The sequence below is a fragment of the Hoplias malabaricus genome, chromosome 1 (assembly GCF_029633855.1).
Source record: "Hoplias malabaricus isolate fHopMal1 chromosome 1, fHopMal1.hap1, whole genome shotgun sequence".
Taxonomy (NCBI): Eukaryota; Metazoa; Chordata; class Actinopteri; order Characiformes; family Erythrinidae; genus Hoplias; species Hoplias malabaricus.
The window spans coordinates 74,895,209-74,916,218 of record NC_089800.1 but is presented as its reverse complement, the minus strand read 5'-3'; the positions used below and the strand labels follow the sequence as shown (position 1 = coordinate 74,916,218).

The 21,010-nt window shown below is 38.2% G+C and overlaps 1 protein-coding gene across 2 annotated transcripts in view; it reads left to right on the top strand.

Annotated features, from left to right (window-relative positions):
• LOC136698494 (formin-like) overlaps window positions 1-21,010 on the top strand; it is a 103,665-nt gene that overhangs the window by 14,979 nt on the left and 67,676 nt on the right. For both annotated transcript variants that reach the window (XM_066673428.1, XM_066673429.1), the window contains exons 3-5: window positions 8,781-8,953; window positions 14,921-15,041; window positions 16,622-16,683. In XM_066673428.1, the coding sequence (XP_066529525.1) occupies window positions 8,781-8,953; window positions 14,921-15,041; window positions 16,622-16,683 (356 nt within the window). The remainder of the gene's footprint in view (window positions 1-8,780; window positions 8,954-14,920; window positions 15,042-16,621; window positions 16,684-21,010) is intronic.

The window sequence follows — 21,010 nt, the reverse complement described above, 5'->3', positions numbered from 1 at the left end:
TGGGGCTGAGATTGCACTTACACTAATGCGGTGTGGTAGTTGTAAGACAGTGATTGCAGCCAGGCTATAAAGGTAGTAAATGTCTGTGGTGTCTCCTGTAGTGAGTGAACTTGAATGCCCTGCATTTGTTAAGTGGAGCTGGCAAGGAAGGGCAGTGGTGAATAGTGCAGCCGTGGGATGTTTTCTGAGACCAAGTTCAATTTGGAACACGCCAAGTCAGACCCAATATAACACATGCACAAATGCAGTCAGGCACAGACACTACAGAGGGGTGAGGGAGAGCATAGGCACACAGAGGAGAAAAGGCATCTCAATGAATAAATAAAAAACGGTTTTATTGAACGTTGCTAATTATCTATGACTGAGTCTGCTGCAGATTAGACAGTAACTTTCCCTCGTGCTATTAAACTCTGCTTTACCACATTGTGTTCCCTCATACAGAGCTTAATTGATTTAGGTTTGTAACAAAACCTTGTTGGAGCTTAGTTTTTTCTGTGATAGGTATCTCCAGAGGTGGATAGAAACTTGTTATATTTATACTAGAAAATTTTCAGAAGCATGTAATATTTATACAGAATTTAATTAATTTTATAATTGTGTGATTGTCTTAAGGTGTATATATTTATGTATTATGCTTTATATGTAAAATATTTTTGTCCATGCTGTTTCATATTCAGATTACAGCTAAATCATGTCCCCTGCTACATGTTGACCACTTTGGGGACATTTGGAGTTGTGCCTAGCTAGGGTGACCAGACGTCCTCTTTTACCCGGACATGTCCTCTTTTTTAGACTTAACAAAATGTCCGGGCGGAATTTCACAAACGTCCGGGATTTTGTTTTTCTAGAGCTTACATGAAACTTCGAGAAGCGCTTCGTTCACAAACTAGTCCCGCCCTCCCCTACTCCGTTTGGTTCGCTTGAGTAAGAAGGGGGCGTGGTGAAGTGGCCTAAAATCTTCTGATTGGACGGTCTGACTGTAGTGCTACCGTTATTGGTTGATAACCTTCTTTGTAAACATTTAATTGGTCAGTCTGCGCGTCAGTAGTCCTTGTTTACGTCAGGCAAAACTCATGCCGAAACGTAAGTCCCCCCGCCCTCGAGGCGTGTCTTCTTTTTCACCATCTCAGATCTGGTCACCCTAGCTTAGCTGTCCTACACACTCAGAAAAAAAGGTATGGTAGAGGGTCTTTACTGTCAATAAAGGTACAAACAGTGTGTAAAAGTCCAGCTGTGTTCCCTTAAGTTAATTACATTTGCTTCGCCAGAAGAGAGGTGAATATATAGATTTTGTTATAGAACTGTCAAATTAAAAAAACATAATAAATGTCCTGGAGCTTAAATGGAGTGTATGAAATCAACACAATTTTAAAATCTACAGTTATAATAGAATAAGGTACAATTATGTTCCCTCTTAAAGGTACAAATATGTACCATTGAGGGTAGCACCACTGATACAGCAAAAGGTACCACCACGGTGACAGATTTAGACTAATTGAGTTAATGCAATGTCTTAAAAACTCCTCACAGACAGTCGCCTGGAGCAGGGGTGAACCCACAATTCCATGGCCCTTGAACTGTGTGGCAGCGACACTATTGGCAGCGCCACCGTGCCCTGCTTAGTCTGATATTTTTTTAAATTTCCTGCCAATATGATATGAACATATATATTTTGAATTTGTATGAAATGACTATATGTTACATTCAGCAACTCCACATTTCACGTGTCCCTGTTTACATTATATGGTGATAGTAAACAGCAAGGATAATGGAAGTTACAGTCACATGCTGATTAGACAATTAAGGTTCTATTCTGATGTTATTACAGTAATAACTGCATTCCAGAAGGCATTGTAAAAACTTTAAAATGGCCAGCACTTGTGAAATATGACAAGCTGTAATATATCTGAGTGATCTACAAGCTTAAAGTGATTTTCTATAGAGAAAATCCCTGTAGCTACAAAGAAACACTGAAGTGGCATTAAAGCTAAAGCTAGCTGTGAACTAGCTGTTACATGACAAGCAAGAAAAAAAAAACCTTCTCAATGTTCAGTGAACAGATGAAGCTTCGGTATAAAGACCCAGACAACCTCATCCTCAGAGCACTCCTCTTGTGATTTCTAGCTCAAACACATTTATCTGTCTTTTAAGCTGCTTGAGAATGAGCTAAGGAGTTAAGTGTGTTTGATTAGGTTTAACATTGACAGGCCATGAGTGAACTTAGATAATAAGTGTATTTTAGACATGTGATGAGTTATTGGGAATGAACCATATTGTCTAAATTCAGTTATGTATATATAACTATTTTATGGCAATTTTATGGCAACTTGAGAGTATTTTTAGGGTGATGCAGCTGCTAAAGAAGATCTCATTTCATCACATGCTCTTCTACAGAGGTTATACCTATTAGCATGTAGTGTGTTTATAGAAACGTCTTTTCTGCTCCAGAAGGTGGCACTGTTTGACCCTATATGACCTCCACTGGGTGTGTTTATAGCACAAAATCACTGCTTGAAGATGTGCAGGGATGCTATGTTGGGGACTAAATTATCGTAGAAAAAGCATTTATAAATAAATAAATGAGCTGGAGTAAGAGAGCGTAGACTAGGCTGAGGCTGGAAAAGATTTGACTTTGCATTTGGAATGGTACCAGAAGCACATTCAGCATCTCAAGGTCTGGGCAACTTGGGCCAGAGATGCATTATCATAATGAAACATTTTTTTAAACCAGTCAGGCTCTCTCCAGCCAGCTTGATTTTTGGACTTTAATTAGGGATACAGCTTTTCAGCTCACAACATCACAAACTGAGCGGGTTTAGAATGACATTCGCAGCTACTGGTGTCATCTACTCAGTGTATGATTTAAAAGACAGGTGGTACCTTTTTTGTTCATTCTGAATCTACTAGACATTCTGATCTACTTCCTGCCTATTTAACACCTATAACTGAAATTTACCACAGTGGTCCTTAAACTATTTTCTTGCATGATTTTATGAAGTCTGAGATGCACACAGCATTAAACACTTATAGCATGTAGTGTTGCATGCACACTGTTTGAACCCCACATAAGGAACCCTTTAGGAACCCACATAATCACACTTGCACTTTTATACTGAAATATGTTAGAAGTTAGAGTAGTAGAAATACAAAACACCTCAGACTATAAGCATAAGTCTTCTGTGTGTGATATTGTGTGTTTAAAGCCAGTAAGTAAATGTGGACGGTTTGACCTGAACACATGCTTAAGTCACTAAAAAAAACCTTGTACAATCCTGTCTGGGAAAGAAATACTGTTCGACAAATGTAAATATTAATAATAATAGTTAATAAATTATAGTACTTCATAAGTTAGCATCACTATGCTAATGGCTAGTCATGTGTCATGTGATTTACACACTGGACAGCTTGGGCTTTCACTAGAAAAGGGATACTCAAAAATTTATAATGGTTTAAATGCACAGAATATAAGCCCTACATTTATAAAAACCCTCATAAGTAAACAGTTGTTTCTATGTTATTTCAATTATTTAGCTGGGGCAGCATTTTGGAGCTACATTGGTTGTGTTCAATTCCTGGCTAGGTTAATTGTCTGTGAGGAGTTTGGTTTGTTTTCCCCAGCTTGTTATGGCTTCCTCCCACAATTCATAAAAAAATAAAATAAAATAAATATTATTATTATTATTAATAATAATAATAATAATAATAATACATAAAGAAATAAAAACGGGCAGCACAGTGGCGCTGCAGGAAATTTTTTAAATTTATATCAGACTAAGGTGGGTACGGTGGCGCTGCAGGTAGTGTCACTCATTGTCTTGAGTTTAGTGTGTTCTCCCTGTGTTTGTGTGTGTTTCCTCTGGGTGCTCCGGTTTCATCCCATGGTCCAAATATACACGTTGGTAGGTGGATTGGCAACTGTAGGTGTGAGTTAGTGTGGCCAATGGTAGGTTCCGGACCCACCGCGACCCTGAACTGGATAAGCAATTACAGACAATGAGTGAGTGAATGAATGAATGAATAAAAACATGTTGGTAGGGGGATTCACTGTGCAATAATGTCCACAGATTAGAGGGAATAGGTGAGTGTGTGATGTCGTGTGATTTGTGCAGTGTGTGTTTCTGCCTTGTGCCCAGTGATTCCAGGTAGATTCCAGATAAACCTCAACCCAAAACAGGATTTATATATATATATATATATATATATATATAAAACTGTACTTATTTTTAAATATCATGATTTTTTTTTAAAGACAACAATATTACAGTGCTGTATTGTACAACTCTTAAAAATTATTTAAAGGAACTGCTTCCCACACTTTCTTCCCTACTGTCCACACACCATCCATAGTGCTTGGACTTTTCTTCTCCACATTTCTACTGGTAATTTTCCTTTTTGCATATTAATATTTTTGCACACTAGGACCTGTAAGATGCTGGTTTACAAATGGCACAGAAAAAAATAACTGCAGTGGAAATGTGTAATATAGTATATGAATAACAAACAGAAAAAACTGACTCATCTGAAAGCAATGCCATGTGATATATATAATGCAGTTCACTGTGAGAATGCAGATGTGTTGAAAGGTCCAGGGTGAGCAGAGCTATGGCCTTAACATTCACTCTGAGCACAGAGGAGAGTGCTCACTGCCATCATATTGCCTCCAGGATTCATACCATGCAAGAGCGGAATGTGTCGATTAAATATTCATAAAGCTTTCTATACAGTCACACTGAATGATTCAGGTGTACTTATAGCTGGTACGTGTGATAGGAAAGATATTTTCTAAAGGTTTGTGATTACCTAAACTGTGAATTTTTTCTATGTATTCTACATTTTCTCCCCAGTTTAGTCATTACCTTTACATTGGACCTCTAGCTAGCTAAGAGTCCCACTGTCACACCATCTAAACTGTAAAGAGACGAATGGATTTGTTTTCTCGTTGTATGGTATCTGTGCCTTTTCCTATGCTTTCAATCTACATAGACACACCTTAATCTAGTCTGTTGAGCAACACTAGACAAGCCCGTTTTCTTCTGCACATGTTTTCACTAAACTTATGGATTCAAGCTTCTCATCCCATGCTGTTTCTCTCCATGCTAACATGAGACTGCATCAATGCAGATGTCGCTGAGAAAAGTGCAGCCCTGTGCTTGAGGCCAGTGCGTTTATTATACCATATGCTATAAGTAATGAATCAACCTGTCATTTTGTATAGAGCAGATCAGACATATAAATCTGCCTTATTCAATCATATAATGTTGCATGGGTTTATTGGATCAGAGTGGGCCTGCAGATTAAAGACAGGAACAGATGAGAAATATGTTACAAATATATACAGATATATACAGAGTTGTAGGAAGGCATTACATGTAAGTAGCTGTCTAGCTTTTTAGAACACTTTATTGCCTTCAGTAAATTACTCACATGAAGATGTTACTTTGTTCAAGTTTACCGTTCCACCCTAAATGCTGCAGTGGCGAAATAGGTTTCAGACTGAAGATGTGTTTTTAAGGTGGAACAGAACATTCAGATAAGAAGGCAGGTTTTTATGTGGATTGTTTGTATTTTCTTTACAACATAAGCAGAAATATATAAAACTCATCAAGAACTTGACATCTACTACAAGCTCAATATGTAAGGTATGCACCATTTTAAGGTGGAAGGGAAAATTTGAACAAGAACCTTCAAACTTCATAAACTAGTGGCTGTAGTAGTGAGGTATTAGCTGCTGCTGTGAGCAGTTCTACAGTAAACACAAATATTACTTCAGTGAATCAATACATTGATGTATAAACTTGAAGTACATGGCTGAGGCACATTGGTTAAAATGCTTTAAAAACAAACAAACAAAAAATAACTTTATTTAACATGATTAAAGTGAGTTTACTTTGGAGGTTAACAATGGCCAACCTTCTATATAAAGGCATCTCTCCCCTTAACATTTCACATTGTAGATGTTGTATTGGTCCCAGTATGAATAGATGAGATGGGACAAAAGCCTAAGCTACAGTGAGCTACATGTTCCCATTTATTCAGCATTAATTAATACATGGTTCGTGAGAAAGAGGTTCTGTATAATATGAATTTTATTTTCAGGGCAAGAAAACTGCTGACAGATTTTGATTATTGGGTGGTCTATGCCTTTAATGTTAGTCAGGTACAGGTGTAAATTTTGTATTGTAGTAACCAACAGCATTGTGTGATTTATAATATATTGTTGGTGACCATTGACTACAAAGGTTGTTGTGTGGTACGTGCCACATTAGCTGGTGTAATGGATTTATCATTAATGTAAGGACTGTAAAACTTCAGTTTACTGAAGCACGCACCTGCGCTGTACTGGTTTCCCACCTGAAGAAAAGTTATTTTAAACATCTTGATCTGCACTTCTAAATCTAAATTTAAAGACTCCATCTAAAGGTACCAGTATAATTATACCAAATAAACCCTTGCTGCAAAAGGCCTATAATCTGAATGTTTAGATTATACTCATGCACACATTATGAAAATACAAAATCAATGTGAAAACATTGTCTGAATTGTGTGTCTGTAGATTTATTTCATAATAGTATATATATATGAGAGAGAGAGAGAGGTTGTAAATTAAAACCCAGGACGGTAAATGCGACGAAAAGGCTGTTATTTACAGTAAGCTTTTAGGAGAGCTGTTACTGAAGAGACACCAAAAGATGACCATGATGATAATGATTAGAAAATATATGTGTTTTTGAAAATCATTAGAATATTAATGATTTTAGCAGTTGCCAATTGGCCACTCAAACTAATGCAAAAAACTACTGTAGAATTTTATATTACCAGTGCTTTCCATAATTCAAAGAAAATTTTACAGCATAAGACCGCTTGTGGCTTGAACCCCAGGGCATATGCCCATTTCAATAAAAGGAAATTACTTTTATTTATCTCCTTGAGGGAATTGATTTTCTGCATCAATTTGTGTTTCTCCGGAAACACACACCGCTTAGCGATTTTAGCTACACACTAGGGGCAGCAGGCTTCCAACCACCTCCGCGCCTGGGGAGCGGTTTGGGTGCCTTTCTCAAGGGCACTTTCCTGCCAATACTTTACACAGAGCCGGCGACCTTCTGAACTCATGCTCGTCGTTTTTACCGTTAAAGCCACGGCTACCAACAGCAGATATAATGAATAATAAATAATAATAATAAATAAACACTTTTAAACAAAATCCACGTCTCTATGTGGAATTGAGTCAAAGGTTTGGAGTCGACTCCCAACACCCCGCCCCTACTAAATTCGGTTCAAAGAATCGATTCTTTTATAATCGACTCATAGTCCTAGCTCTGGATGCATTTGTTTCATCAGTGTTCATCAAAATAACATTTTTAAATGACTACAAATGTATGGCTTAGCATTGTCTTCGTTATATCTCTTCTAGAATATAAAGATACAAGATACAAAACTTGATTTTCCTTGAAGGGGCTATTTAATGGTCACACAACTTTAGTCTCCTTTAGTCTCCTGGCTGCACCAAGTCAGGGAAAAACTACCAGGCTGGTTAGGAAGGGTAATTTAGCTACATTTCTATATTTATCTTTTCAGTGGCGATTTATGGAAACCATTTACACTATACTTTAATGTTAATTATTAGCCCAATTTTATTTCAGGATTTACTTGAAACTAGAGTTGCTAAAGTTGTATACCAACTGTTGACCTACAAACTAGAATAAGATCATTTTTTTTCAGAAGTTTTTTCTTGCACTTGTTAGCCAGTTAGCAGGCTAACATTGTGGCTAGTTAGCAGTGAGTGAATTTGTTCATTATTTTTATTGCTGATTCATAGTTTATTTTTAGCAATATTTTAAGGTAAAAATAACTGCACTCAGTTACAGATTTAAGAGCCTTAAAATATTTTAATTTATAAAGAATGTCATTGTTTATTGTTATGAGCTTGTTTTGTCTTTCATTTGTAGTGAGGATTCACCACTAGTCGTTGTAGTTCTCTTATTTGCTATTTTGTACAGACATACACATTGTTTTTTAATTTTAATATTATTATTTATTATACCCATATTATACAGGTTTCTGACCTGCTTTGGTTAAAACAACACAAGGTAAAAAACAGCACCATTTTCCTTCTATCTATGAGCCACACACAACTCACCCCAACCAAGCAGCAGCATCAAGCACAAAAGCTCTTTGTTTTTTAATATTTCTATCTGTTGTTCTCCACTTTCATTTCCTAGCATTTCTCTTGGTTACCTTATTTATCCATTCATTTTCTTTCTATTTTACAAACCTGCGTTATAAAATCAGCTTGTGTTCTGAATTGAGCAGCCCACAAATGTCTCACTGTGTTGTCTTGTTTCATAACTTGTGAGTTGGTTCCCTAATCCCTCTCTAGGTTCCCAAATAAATGTACACGAATCATGAAAGCGATTTTGTCATAATTTGTCCCCTGTAAAAGTGACAGTGTAACAGCAAGTGTGATGTCCAAATTGTCGCCTTTTTAAAAATAAATGTTGAACGATTAAAATTTGTTTGATATACATATATAAGGTGATTTTACACTAAAAATTATATCAGAGACCGTCTATGAGGGGTTTGGTGTGTTCTCCCCGTGTCCGTGTGGGTTTCCTCCAGGTGCTCCGGTTTTCTCCCACAGTCCAAAAACACATGTTGGTAGGTGGATTGGCTCCGGACCCACCGTGACCCTGAACTGGATAAGCAGTTACAGACAATGAATGAATGATATCAGACAAATAAAGAAAAATATTTTGTTGCTTCTGTCCATTTTTCTTTAGTGGGCCCCCTTTTGAGACAAGATGACATTTGGTTGCTGGATGGTGATGACTCAGTTTCCCATGAGCCCCTACGTAGAGCTACCAGACCTGACCACCTTGACTTTCTGAGGATCACACCACCAGAGGATGATATCATTGGAGACACACCATATCACCCCAAGCTTGAACTTACAGTAAGTGAAGCAAGAAATGTGGCACTAAAGTGAAAAAGTAATATAGAATGTAAGAAAAACCCCTGTCATGCTGTTAAGTATGCAATTAAGCCCACTGTAAGCATGATGTGTAGAAATACTACTGTATTTCTGTAATGATTATACATTCATATGATTACATTACAGATTTGTGTAATGTTACACATTCATACAAATATGCAGACTCTCACCTGCACGTTGCTTCATGCCAGTTCGAGATTTACAGACTCTGGTTTGTCAGTGATAAACACACACAGGATTATTAATTAAATTAATAAACTCCAAGTGAAAATCTAAAAGCTCAAATCCATGAATAACAAAATTAAAGACAGATTAATATAAACGTCACATAAAACAAATGTTCATGATGTGAACTAAAAACACGCTAAATGAATCATGGAATTATATATAAATAATGATAGTGTCTGTGATTTTTTTTTGTGCACATATGTACGTATATGTGTATGAACATAACTGAACTAGAGTGAAGTTGAAAATAACCATCTGAAGGAGTATATGGACATGGAAATCCAAGTCAGCTTGGCTCTGTATCTGCTAGCCCGCTAAATATTATGCACACATATTTTGTCCTGAACTAAACAAAGGCAGGACTTTTGTTTGCATGTTGAACTTCAGACCAGCTAAGCATGTTACAAGCATTGCACCATATATCTCATGTGAAACATGGAGACATTCATGTGCTAAAATGAATTCAGTTTGAAAAAAAAAAGATTAAATCATATTTTTCTATAAATATTTGTAACATTTTTCTGAAATTATGATTAGTTTAAAGAAAAGCATGCAAGGTTGGAGTTAACTAGAGTTTAAATTAGGGTCTTTATTATTATTATTATTATTATTATTATTATTAGCCCTGTGAAGGATTCCCGCCTTGCGCCCAATGATTCCAGGTAGGCTCTGGACCCCCCGCGACCCTAAATTGGATAAGCGGTTACAGATAATGGATGGATGGATGGATTATTATTATTATTATTATTATTATTATTATTATTAGGTGCCTGCAATAGTACATCTCCTTCAGTGAAGCACTGGACCAAAAATCTGAGTTGCTTTATCTAAAAGTCTGAAGAAGATTAGATTTCAGTGGCAGATGATTTGCCCATATACAATGATTTGTTTACATTCTTTGAAACCAATAGAACAAAATCATATTTCTTGTGGGTGTGAATGTCACACCCAAAAAAACATTCACATGCTCAAATAAGCATGCATACAAAACTGGTATGTCTCCGGGTGACTGCCTGTGAGGAGTTGTGTTCTCCCTGTGTCCGTGTGGGTTTCCTCTGGGTGCTCTGGTTTCCTCCCATGGTCCAAAAACACACGTTTGTAGGTGGATTGGCGACTCAGAATTGTCCATAGGTGTGAGTGCGTGTGTGTGTTGCACTGTGAAAGACTGGCACCCCCTCCAGGGTGTGTTCCTGCTTTGCGCCCAGTGATTCCGAGTAGGCTCCGGACCCACAGCGACATTGAATGTATGAATATTGCTCTCTCCTATGTGTCCACCTCTAGAACTTTGAACATTAACACAGTTTAATACAAGATCTTCAGTGTGCTCATAAGTGAATGTGTGTTCGTGTCCACATGCACAAATTTTGTAGTCAAAGTGATACACTCCCTAGACCGCACTAACAACACTAATGCACAAACAAGAGAATGCAGCTTAGCTGTGATCTCTGCAAAGGTGTGGTTAGTAGAATTTTTTCAAAAATCATTATCTTAACTTACTGCCACAGACTACAGCGACTACAGAAGTGCAATTCAGCTTTTTTTCTGCTGTAAGATTTAATGGTTCTTTTAGGTGTCTTTTGGTTGGGTTTTCTGTTCCATTCCATGTTGATGGATCTTTTTAAATTAATTTAAATTTATTTTGAATATTTTGACACTTACAAGGTATCAGCATTTCAGAGTGTTGTTTTATACAGAGAGAAACAGACCTAAATTGCAGATGCATGTCAGATTTTGCTGCTAGGTCACTGCAGTATTGTACTTTAGACTGTAGTCTAAAGGAGAGCCTAGGAGAAAAATCGGCACTACTATTATTACGTAAGAGCAGTATGTAGATCTACTTTGAGGATTAGATTGTTTTAATCCCCACATCACCTGAACGTAAGCCTAGGAATTAATGTGTTGCAATGCTTAAGCCTTTTATCCAATGCCAATTTGTGAAGTTCCCTGCCAGAAGGCTAATGAGTTTAGACTTATCACATATTGGGTTTGCACTGTGTCCTTACTTTTAAAAACAGAAAAGCCTTACATTCTATCATTATCCTAGCATTGTTAAACAGCGTTTCTTAAAATGGTGGACGTTGTGATTTTATAACAGTTATAATAATTAATAAAGCTCTTAAAAAGTTACCTTTTTAAAACCTGAATAACAGGATTCACCAGTTTTATATATAACCTGCCAAATCACCATGTCAGAGCAGTAAGCTCTGGAGGTCTTGCATGGAATGTGGTACAGTTAGACCAGCGATGTCCTGACGACACCTTGAAATATGAACAGTAAGGAGGAATGGGCAATTAGTCCCAATAAAACTGGACTTTCGGGTTATGCTATTTTTTCTAATACTATGAGAATGAAATTGGTCGGATTCACATATTCATGTCCACCATGGCACCATGTAGAATAGATGACAAGTTTGTATTGAGTTGTGTCACAACTGGGCTGATATCACCACTGAAAAAAAGCAGGGAGCGAGTCCGGATCCTGTAACAAATTTGTTCTTAAGTCTCATTGTGTGATATGATGTTGTTAGCTGGGTATCTTTTCCGTTGGGGTAGTAGAATTTTTTAAGCAACCTGTGAATGAAATCTTTCTGTGATGCTCATAGTGCTTCAGTTAAAAATAGCTGATTTTAAACTGTGTTTATGTGTGTGTATAAGTAAAAAAAAATTCGTCCAGCGAGAACAATCATGCTCTACAACTAATGGATTTACTTTCTTATATTCATTTATATTGTAACTTGAAACAAGACCTCTAGACTCCAATAAAACCTTAAAAACAAAGTCAAACTTTTGGTCACTGCCTGTGTGGTTTGTTGCTCTGACAATGTGGAAAAAGCAAAGGCGTGCTCTCAGTGACTTAACCAGAGCAGCTTATAGCTGGTGGTGTAATAACAGACTCAAGCAGCACCGCCTACTCCACCTGACCTCACAGATTAGCAGCAACTCAGAGAGAGAGAGAGACGCCTTTATGAGGAAGTGAGTGTAAGTAACAAGATACCTGCCCCTGAAGTACTTTCCCAGGAAGAAGGTAGGGGAATGTAGGGGAGGGAGCAACAGGAGCGTAGGTAAAACAGCATGCTACACTCTTCACCAACACAGCAAAGGCAGCGCAGAACTTTCACCGGGAGACACACAAACTATCACACTTTCTCAAGGAGCAAGAGGGTGTCAAGAAACCAGGAGGCTACATTGTACTGCAAACTGAAATGCCACATTGACTACTTTTCTGGACCACCCTGTTTGCTTATGTTCCACTCTGGAGTAAAGTTCAGCTCTCTTATACTGTTCTCACTGAGTGTTACTAAGCAACCTTAAATTCTTTCCCAGCTTTCCGAAGAGATTACGGAAAACGGGCAAGAGTTCTTCGTCAGCATGGACGGGACTGTCAGATAAATCTGTGAAACAGTGGCATTCTTTTTACTTTGCTGGAGAAACCATGATTATGCTATGGAAAAGGATCAAGTTTTGGCTTGAGAAGAGCATATGAGTGCCGGATTCCTTACCAAAAGTCTGGAAAATTAAAGGGTCTTTTACAAGGCGGTAATTGAAGCACTACTGGTGTGGGAAAGCAGTACCAAGGCATTTGCACTCACAAAAGACTTTTGTTTCCTCAAACAAATGGATCGGTGGAACAGGTTGGGGAGTGGATTTTTGTGACACTGACCAGGTAAAAAGTAAGGATTTGTCAGGTATTGGAAAAAACTATTAAACGACCCAAGAACACAAAAATTGAATGTTCTTTTCCTGTCCCTCAGGGTAAGAAACCATCTGGGTTATCTTACAATCCTCTACTATGTTTCTGAGGGCAGATTCTAAGCGGCGAGCAGGGGAGAGTCCAGTCCTTAAGTCGTTCCGAACACTGCCAGATGAAGACTCATGTCTTTACAGCAACTCTGTCGTTGGTGTAAATCCTCCCCCTAAAAACGATGGCAGCCTTGCTTTTGCAGGAACAGTGGAATCATGGGAGATTGAGTCCTGTAAGGAGGATGTTCTACCACACTCTGCCTTGCCGCAATGGAGAAGACCATTTTCCAGTTCCCTCCCTGTTGTATTAGATCCAGATCTGGTGCAGGTAACCAGAGTAGAGACTTACAGTGATACTGAAAATGAAGAGGAGGATGGTGCTAGCGTCCACAGTCCAGTTGGTGACAAGGAGGACACTGAGAAACCCATATCCCATCATAAGGATGAAGGGGTTGCTCATAAGTCTGAACAAGCTCTGCGTCATGATAAGGGGAGTGACATGTCTAAAGCAAACTTAAAGCCGCCTGCCTTCACTGCTGCAAGTATTTTGGAGCGATCTCTCAAAGACACCTCTGTTTTAACATCTTACAGAAGGCACACAAAGCTGGCCTCCTCTCAACTGTTGGACAGTTCAGAGCAAAAGACTCCATGTCAGAACCCTCAAGAATCTGCAGATCGTAGTGGTGAAGATGGCACAGCTGTAGTTATGGGCTCAGGGGTTGAAGCTGCCTGTGGTTCTACAGAGACTGACCATACCCATCCAGTTGTGCCTGAAGACTCCACTGACCATAAAGAAGTTTCTACATCTTATGTAACTGAGGATTCTCTTCGTGTGCACACTTCAGGTGGAAAACTCACTAACTCATTGTTTTCAGAAGATGTAATTCGTCAAAAGCAAAGGAGTCAGAGAACAGCTTCCCTGCACACATCTGTTCTGGACAAAGAAAACGGCAGCACCCGTTCACGATCCCTTGACTCCGCAAGTCCTACATCTCCAGAGTCAGCTTTTCTGATGAGGAGCAGCATGACAAAGCTTTACTCATTTACAAACAAGGAGGTTTCCCTAACTGCCTCTGTGCCAAGTCCCATCTCTTCTCCTCTAAAAGACAGCAGTGAAAATACGTCTCCAACCACCAGGACCAACACCGTCCTTCCCTTCACTGTCTCCCCAAAAACGCTTGTCACTTCTACACCCAAGGAGCCCTATCAGCTACCAGCTCTGTTCAGTGGACTACGAGTGTTAAAGAAAGGTGCTGTCGGGGAAGAGAGAGAGACTGTATCGGAGATCAAGCAAAAGGACACTGACCGAGCATTGCTGAACCTTAAACAGACCGTCAACAAAGCTAAGTCTGAACAACAAATAACCAGTACCTTGCCTTCTAAAAAGAAAGTGGAACCCAAAGATGTATCTGAGCCAAAAAACAGGTTGTGGCGACTCCTAAATTTTGAGGAGAGCTTTGAAAAGGAGTCTAAGGACATGGGAGAGGAAGGGTCAGCAGGGAATGTCACGGAGGCTGACCCCGAAATAAATGAGAGCAGCGCAAGCATGGACACAGCATTTGATGCCTTCAAGCTTTTCTTCAGTCCTAAGTCCAATAAGAAGGAACCTGGGGATGCACCTGTGGACCTAGAGGCGATCAAGAAGAAAAGAAAGAATGAGAAAGAGTTGCTCAAAGCCATCTTTGAGAAATCTTTGAGCAAATCACCTAGTAGTGACAAGAGTACATCAGAGGTCAAAGTATGTATCTTTTAGACTCCATTTACCCTACAATTTACAAAGGGGGCTTTTTCAACAGTCAGCCTTCATAAATGTCATTTGGTGATCGTTCCATAACTACATTTAAATTTCAATTTTCCTTTACATCAGCTTCTGGAATTGTTTTTCAATGTTTATGAAGCTATGAGTTTACTCTAGCTGTAATTATTCATACAATTATTTTCCCCTTTTTAAATCCCCAGACTGAAGTCTCTTCCCCAACTGACAGCGAAGACAGGACACCTGGGAGACTCCAAGCGATTTGGCCCCCACCCAAGCCTAAAGATGAAGAGGAGAAGGTGGGACTTCGCTACACTGAAGCTGGTATGTATTGTTTTTCTTCCTTTTAATTAATATACACACATTTCTCTGTTACAGAAATATACAGAAATATATCTCCACCCTCTCTTTGCTTTTGCAACAGGCCTCCTCCTTTCAAAACATGTCTTGTTTATCTTGTTGTAATACTAAGGTGCTACAAACAAGAGAAGCAGCTCTGGCTTTGTGGTGGTCAGTAGAGCCACGGGTGTTCTGTCTTTTAAATCCGTTTAAAAGAGGAATGCTGGTTAAGCTGTCCCTGGCCATGATATCCCTGTTTGTGTCTCGTGCAGTCAGAAGTACATGGCTGAGCTGAGAGAAATAAAGAACACGTTTGAACTTTGGGATGGAAATAGACCACCACATTAGTCATTTCCAGCTTTCTAAAATGCCTACAGGGCTTACAAGTAAGGACATGGTTTAAGGTAGAGCTTTCTTTTCTGCAGCTGTCTGCTTTGTAAAAAATTAAAGCAAGTGTAAGACAGCATTTTATTCAGCTTAGTTTTTTGCTCAAAATGGAGAATCTGTTGAATAATCTTTAATGTTTCAGCAAATTACAGAGGAATTAAATTGAAATATTTTTTTTAGAAAAGCCCTGTGCTGGTAATGTGTTTTTTTTTATGTCAAAACACTCACCTCAGACCAGTTCTGCAATTCTGGAATTTTAAAGTTCTCCACTGTTGGGACAACAAACGTCAACGGCCCCCACGCCCTTCTATTATCATTTAACCTATTGTCTGTAGAATCTCACTGGAGCATGTGAATTCCAGAAGGCCATCCATGTGTTGGCCTCTCCTAGTTTTTACTAATGATTCTTTAGAGTTGTGCAAAAATACAGACAAACTTTTGAAATGCATTTTCAGACTGAGGTCATGTTTGATGTGGTTCAGTCAGCTTCTAGTGTATTGGTGTCTTTTATGCCAAGTAGCCTAGATAAATATTTTAATATGCATAGCCTCGACACTATTTGTGCTTCAGGTTTCTTAAGTACTTCAGAAAAGCTGTTTGTAATTTCTGGCTGTATTTATTTTCATGAGAACAGCCTCAAGGCATGCCATAAGTGAAAATGGGCTTGGCTTAATGCTAATGAAAGGCTTGTAACAGTTCTCATGGATTGAGTTGGGTGTATTATAAGCAGAGGAAACATTTTGCTAACAACTAAAATATAGTGTGCCAAGATTAGGAGTGTGAACTGTTGGTATTTAGCTATTTAGGGATTGTGAAATTCAAAAGACGTTGTGGTCTTCATGCTTTTATAACAGCACAGAATATAAAATACTACTGCTAGCTTCTGTTCGTTGTTTGCGTTGCATACATTTGCTTTATGGAAACAAGGGCAAGACACATATATATATATCCAATGTCAAAGTGAAGAAGAATAACACATTTTAAAGGACTGTGTTGTGTATTGTGGTTAACAGTAAGGTGAGGCTACACAAGCTTTTGTAAATTGTCAAATAAAACTAACTTGATCAGATATATTATGACGGCAAATAATAATGTTTATAATAAATATTAATATTTCTTTTGCTCAGAAATTGTGGATGTATCTTCGCTGCATGATCTGACAATCTTCTTCTTTCTAGAGCACCAGGCTGCACTGCTTCAGCTGAAGAGAGAATGCAAAGAGGAGGTGGAGAAACGTCATGTAAGTCAGTGTCATTTGCACTTCTTTCGAGATGCACTAGATGTCAGCATACACAATCAAGTCAGTACAGAGGGCATAAGCAAAAATGTGAAGTGTGCAGCCCATAATATCACCACTAAATGCCTGAAGTAGCAAGTTAAGTGAAAATAGGCTATAGGCTTTGCCTAGTCCTGGACACGATTTTGAATTGTCTTTTTTTCCATTGAAAGCAGGATAGAGTCCTGGACGAGCCTTAATTCCTGTCTGGGCAACTACATCATATCACAAATCATTCCTATCAATACTTACATTTCAAATTAGCAGTTATTTTAAAGGGATGGTTTATACAACTTGTTACCAAGGTAACACAGTTCCTGGGGCTGTTAATGAAATGTCTATGACACGCTTTGATCAAAATACCACAAGGATCAACCAGCACAGCACCGTTATACCCCTGTCTAATAAGCACTGTTCGGAACGACCAGTTTGAGCCTCTGTTCTTGTAATAGATAATGCATTTTAAAAATGCAGGTGACTTTCTTCTCCCTTATTGTTTTCAGGATTTTATTGGTATATCTTTGTTGAACCTTGTTTTTGCACTGTTCAGTGCTGTGATCAGAGACACTTAGACAAGAGGGCTGTATGGGTCTGTAGTCTATCCACTTGCCTGTAGAACAGGAGCAAATTCAGAAATTTGTTAAATCAGTTTTGTTTTGTTTTTTATTTCTTTTATTTTTTTAGGCAGCCTGCCTGGCTGATCTTGGGCTTCAGATCCACCATTAATGTGCTAAAGCGTAGCTTTTTCATAATAGGTCCCCTGTAAGATTGTTTGTTATTGTAGTTCAAGATGAATCCAGTAGGCGGCAACAGTGTATAAATGGTGTAAACTGGTGACAGTGCAAGTGAACTGAACGGCATCATTACAGCCACAAAGTGGGCCTCTGTTAGAGACTACCGTTGTTACTTATTTGAGATGATTCATCAAACCACTATTCCTCCCTGCTGTACAGCCTCTCTTGACATATTAGGATCTGTCAAGTTCATGTTTTTTTTTTCTCTCTGCCCTTTTAGATTCAGTGGCTGTGATTGACTCACAGTGTGATTGGGATGAATTTAGGATGCACTCTAAATTGATACTTTAAGTTAAAGATGCCAGTTTTAAAGCATATATTCTTATTCACATTGGCAGCCTGCATCACTGTTATTTTCTTTCTAACTTTCGTTTTATATTCTAGTTATAAGGCTTTGCTGACATCATTCTTTTATTCAACTTCTGTAACCGCTTCATCCTGATCCCAAAGCAGCAATAACTAAGGTTCTGTTTTCCGTGAAGCATCACAATAATTTTGAATCTGTTTTTTTTAAGGTAAAAATTCTACCTAGTGTTCCTTTAAAGGAACAAATGGAAACTTTTGCAGAGATGTATAAGATTAACAGGAAGAAATCGTTCAAAATACCCATCCTTCAAATCCTCACTCTCATAAGCCCTTTCAAAATCATTTTGAAGTAGTTCACATATAATGAATCAGAAATAAGAGTTAGGGCTGGACGATATTTCAATATAAATATATATCACAATATAAATGTTTCAATAACAGTTTCAACATTTGAATGTACATTATTTACAATGTCTGTCACTGACTGATGTTCATTACACGGCACTGTCATCAGTTCAGTTTAAAACTATTAATATCGACAAAGCCTTTAAGGTTTGATGGTGATGTCATGTCTCTTGTTTGTTCTTTGAAGATTTTTCCATGGATGTTATACTGTCCATATCGATATCTGAATTTTATTATATCAACCAAAATTAAGAGATATTTATATAACTTTTGGCTGTATTGTCCAGCTCTAATAACAGTAGTAACACCTATAGTTTAAAGATTAAAACTTCACATTAAATCTTCCGTTGCTTTTAAACGTTTATGGCTAAGAGCCGAAGCGAACCTGCGGAAGCAACATGTTTGATAACGTGTGAAGTGGCAGATGCTAACACGTTGCCGTAGGTTTAGCCTGGTGCCCACTGACTGTAAACAGCATAGCTGGATATGAGGGCAGAAGAGAGTGAAGAAGCCATAATAGGCTGATGGTTTCCAGATGGAGGTCTACCTCCTGCCAGCTCCTCCTATGAAATAAGATCATGGTCTACGAGCTGGACGCGTCCCGGCCTCTCATCCGCTGAAAACGTGTGATCAATACTGTCCCTGTCCTTCAGGAAACTTTTCTTTGTTTTTTATTTCCCTTTTTATTTCTGTGGCCTGGCTTTGCTAAAGAGTTGTTTCGAGTGCCCTGCTTGTTTCATGCAAGGGCCTAATGTTTATGTGACTGGCAAAGACTATGGCATCTGCAGAGGCTCTTTTCTCACTTCTCAGGGGTTCTCTATCTGTTCTAAAAGTAATTCACTGATGAGATGTCAGTGATAGCAAAAACTGGGCTTTGATTACAGAGCTGGTTTTCCAGGCACAGATTACACTGGGGTTAGGCCAGATTAGTCTGCTTTTCAAGCTAATTACACTGTCACTGGCTTGTCTTCATTGAAATTCCTTTTTAATCTATGTGAGACAAAGAATCAGTGTGCTGAATTTCATCTGCACAGTTTCTTGTATATAAAAAAATAAGGTTAATTCAAAATAACGTTAAAGCAACAGTTGGTTCAATTTGGTATTTTTGCAGAGTGTAATTAACTTCTATAGCACTTCAGCTGAAATCAAGGAGGGGGAGTTTTCCTACCCTCCACCAAAAGTTACATAGTGCCGTTTCTGTAGTGCAGAGCCTGGAGTAGTAACGACAAAGGCTCTGTTCTCCCTACTACAGGTCAGTGAATTATCACAGTGGTTCTGAAGCAACAATTTTAAGGTACAAATTGTACCTAGTGTTCTTTTAAGAGTATTAAACAGTGCCTGGACTAAACTGTGTTGATGTAACCACAAATCCTACTGAGACATTATAATTTGTGTCCATAAAATTAGCTTTCAGTGTTCACATGCATACACTGGTATAAACATACAAGCTGTTAACTGCGTAATGAGCCTCTAAACCATGATTTAAATGTGTAGGCTATAAACCATTAGACAGACATCAGATAGTGTGGTTTGTATGGTTTATACTGTATAATTTTCTCTAGTCTTGAAAAAGAGTTTGTGATGTCTTTGAAAGAATGATTAATGTTGTATATGCAGCAACATTGTGTAATGTGTTGTTAATTGGCTGTATCTTAGTGTCTTTTTTTTTCACTTTCAACTGAAGGCAAAACGGATGGGGAGATGTTTAGTGCTGACAAGGAGTGGCAATGTATGGGAGTAGACAGCATGCTTTGCTCAGTCTTGTGTGGACCACATAATAACTAGAAACACATGGAGGTGGCATTACAAAAAACATTTCTTCTCAGTCTCAATTTTAAGTGTTTGTAAGCACATCTACCAATTACAAGTGTGTCAAGATGTTTTTTTTTTTTTTTTGCATTTCAGCCAAACTAAAAATACCTTCAGTTTGAATTTTAGGGCCAAAAATGCTCAGTTCTAATACAGTGTTAGCTCATGTGAGAAACTGACTTGTTGTACACTTATTAGTACTGCATGTATAGTAAGGCACCGCTGAACTGGGTCCTATTTGTTTTAAAAGTGAAGCATAGGTTCCATCAGATACAGCCATGTTGTGTGTAATAGGACCGGTTCTAGAAAAGTTGGCAATGGAACCAATTAATGTGGTTAACACAAAACCAATAAGCCATCTCCTTGTTTCTACACTACAAAAAATGAATGTGTTTAAAATGTCCAGCAGCACTGCTGTGTCTGATCCCAGCTAACAAAGTGTGCAGAACAACAGATAGACTACGGTCTGTAATTGTAGAACTACAAACAATGCACCTATGTGGTATGAGGAGTGTATAAAAATATATTCATGTCACTTACTTAAAAAATGAAGGTACCTTAAAAGATTTTTTGAGTGATGCTACAGAAGAATGAAAAGAAATAAGATGATTCTAGTCCAGTGTAAATTCAGTGTCATTGTAATATTTCATCATTATTGTTAGGTGATTTCATTAAAGAAACCCTAGGAAGGATTTTTACCTTAAAATTACAGCTTCAAAAATCATTGTGGTGCTTCATTGTCCTTTAATAAAGAGAACAGAGCCTCTGTCCTTGCTAATCTGGGCTCAGAACTGCAGAAACTACACTATGTAACTTTTGGTGTAGGGTAGGAAACCACCCACCTTGATTTCCCCACGTGCTGTAGAGGAAGTGAGGAGGGTAGGAAATCCCCTTGATTTGAGGACAGTGCTGTAAAAGTGAATTACACTCTGTGACTGTAGTTGGAGCCCAGGAACAAACATACCAAATTGTACCTA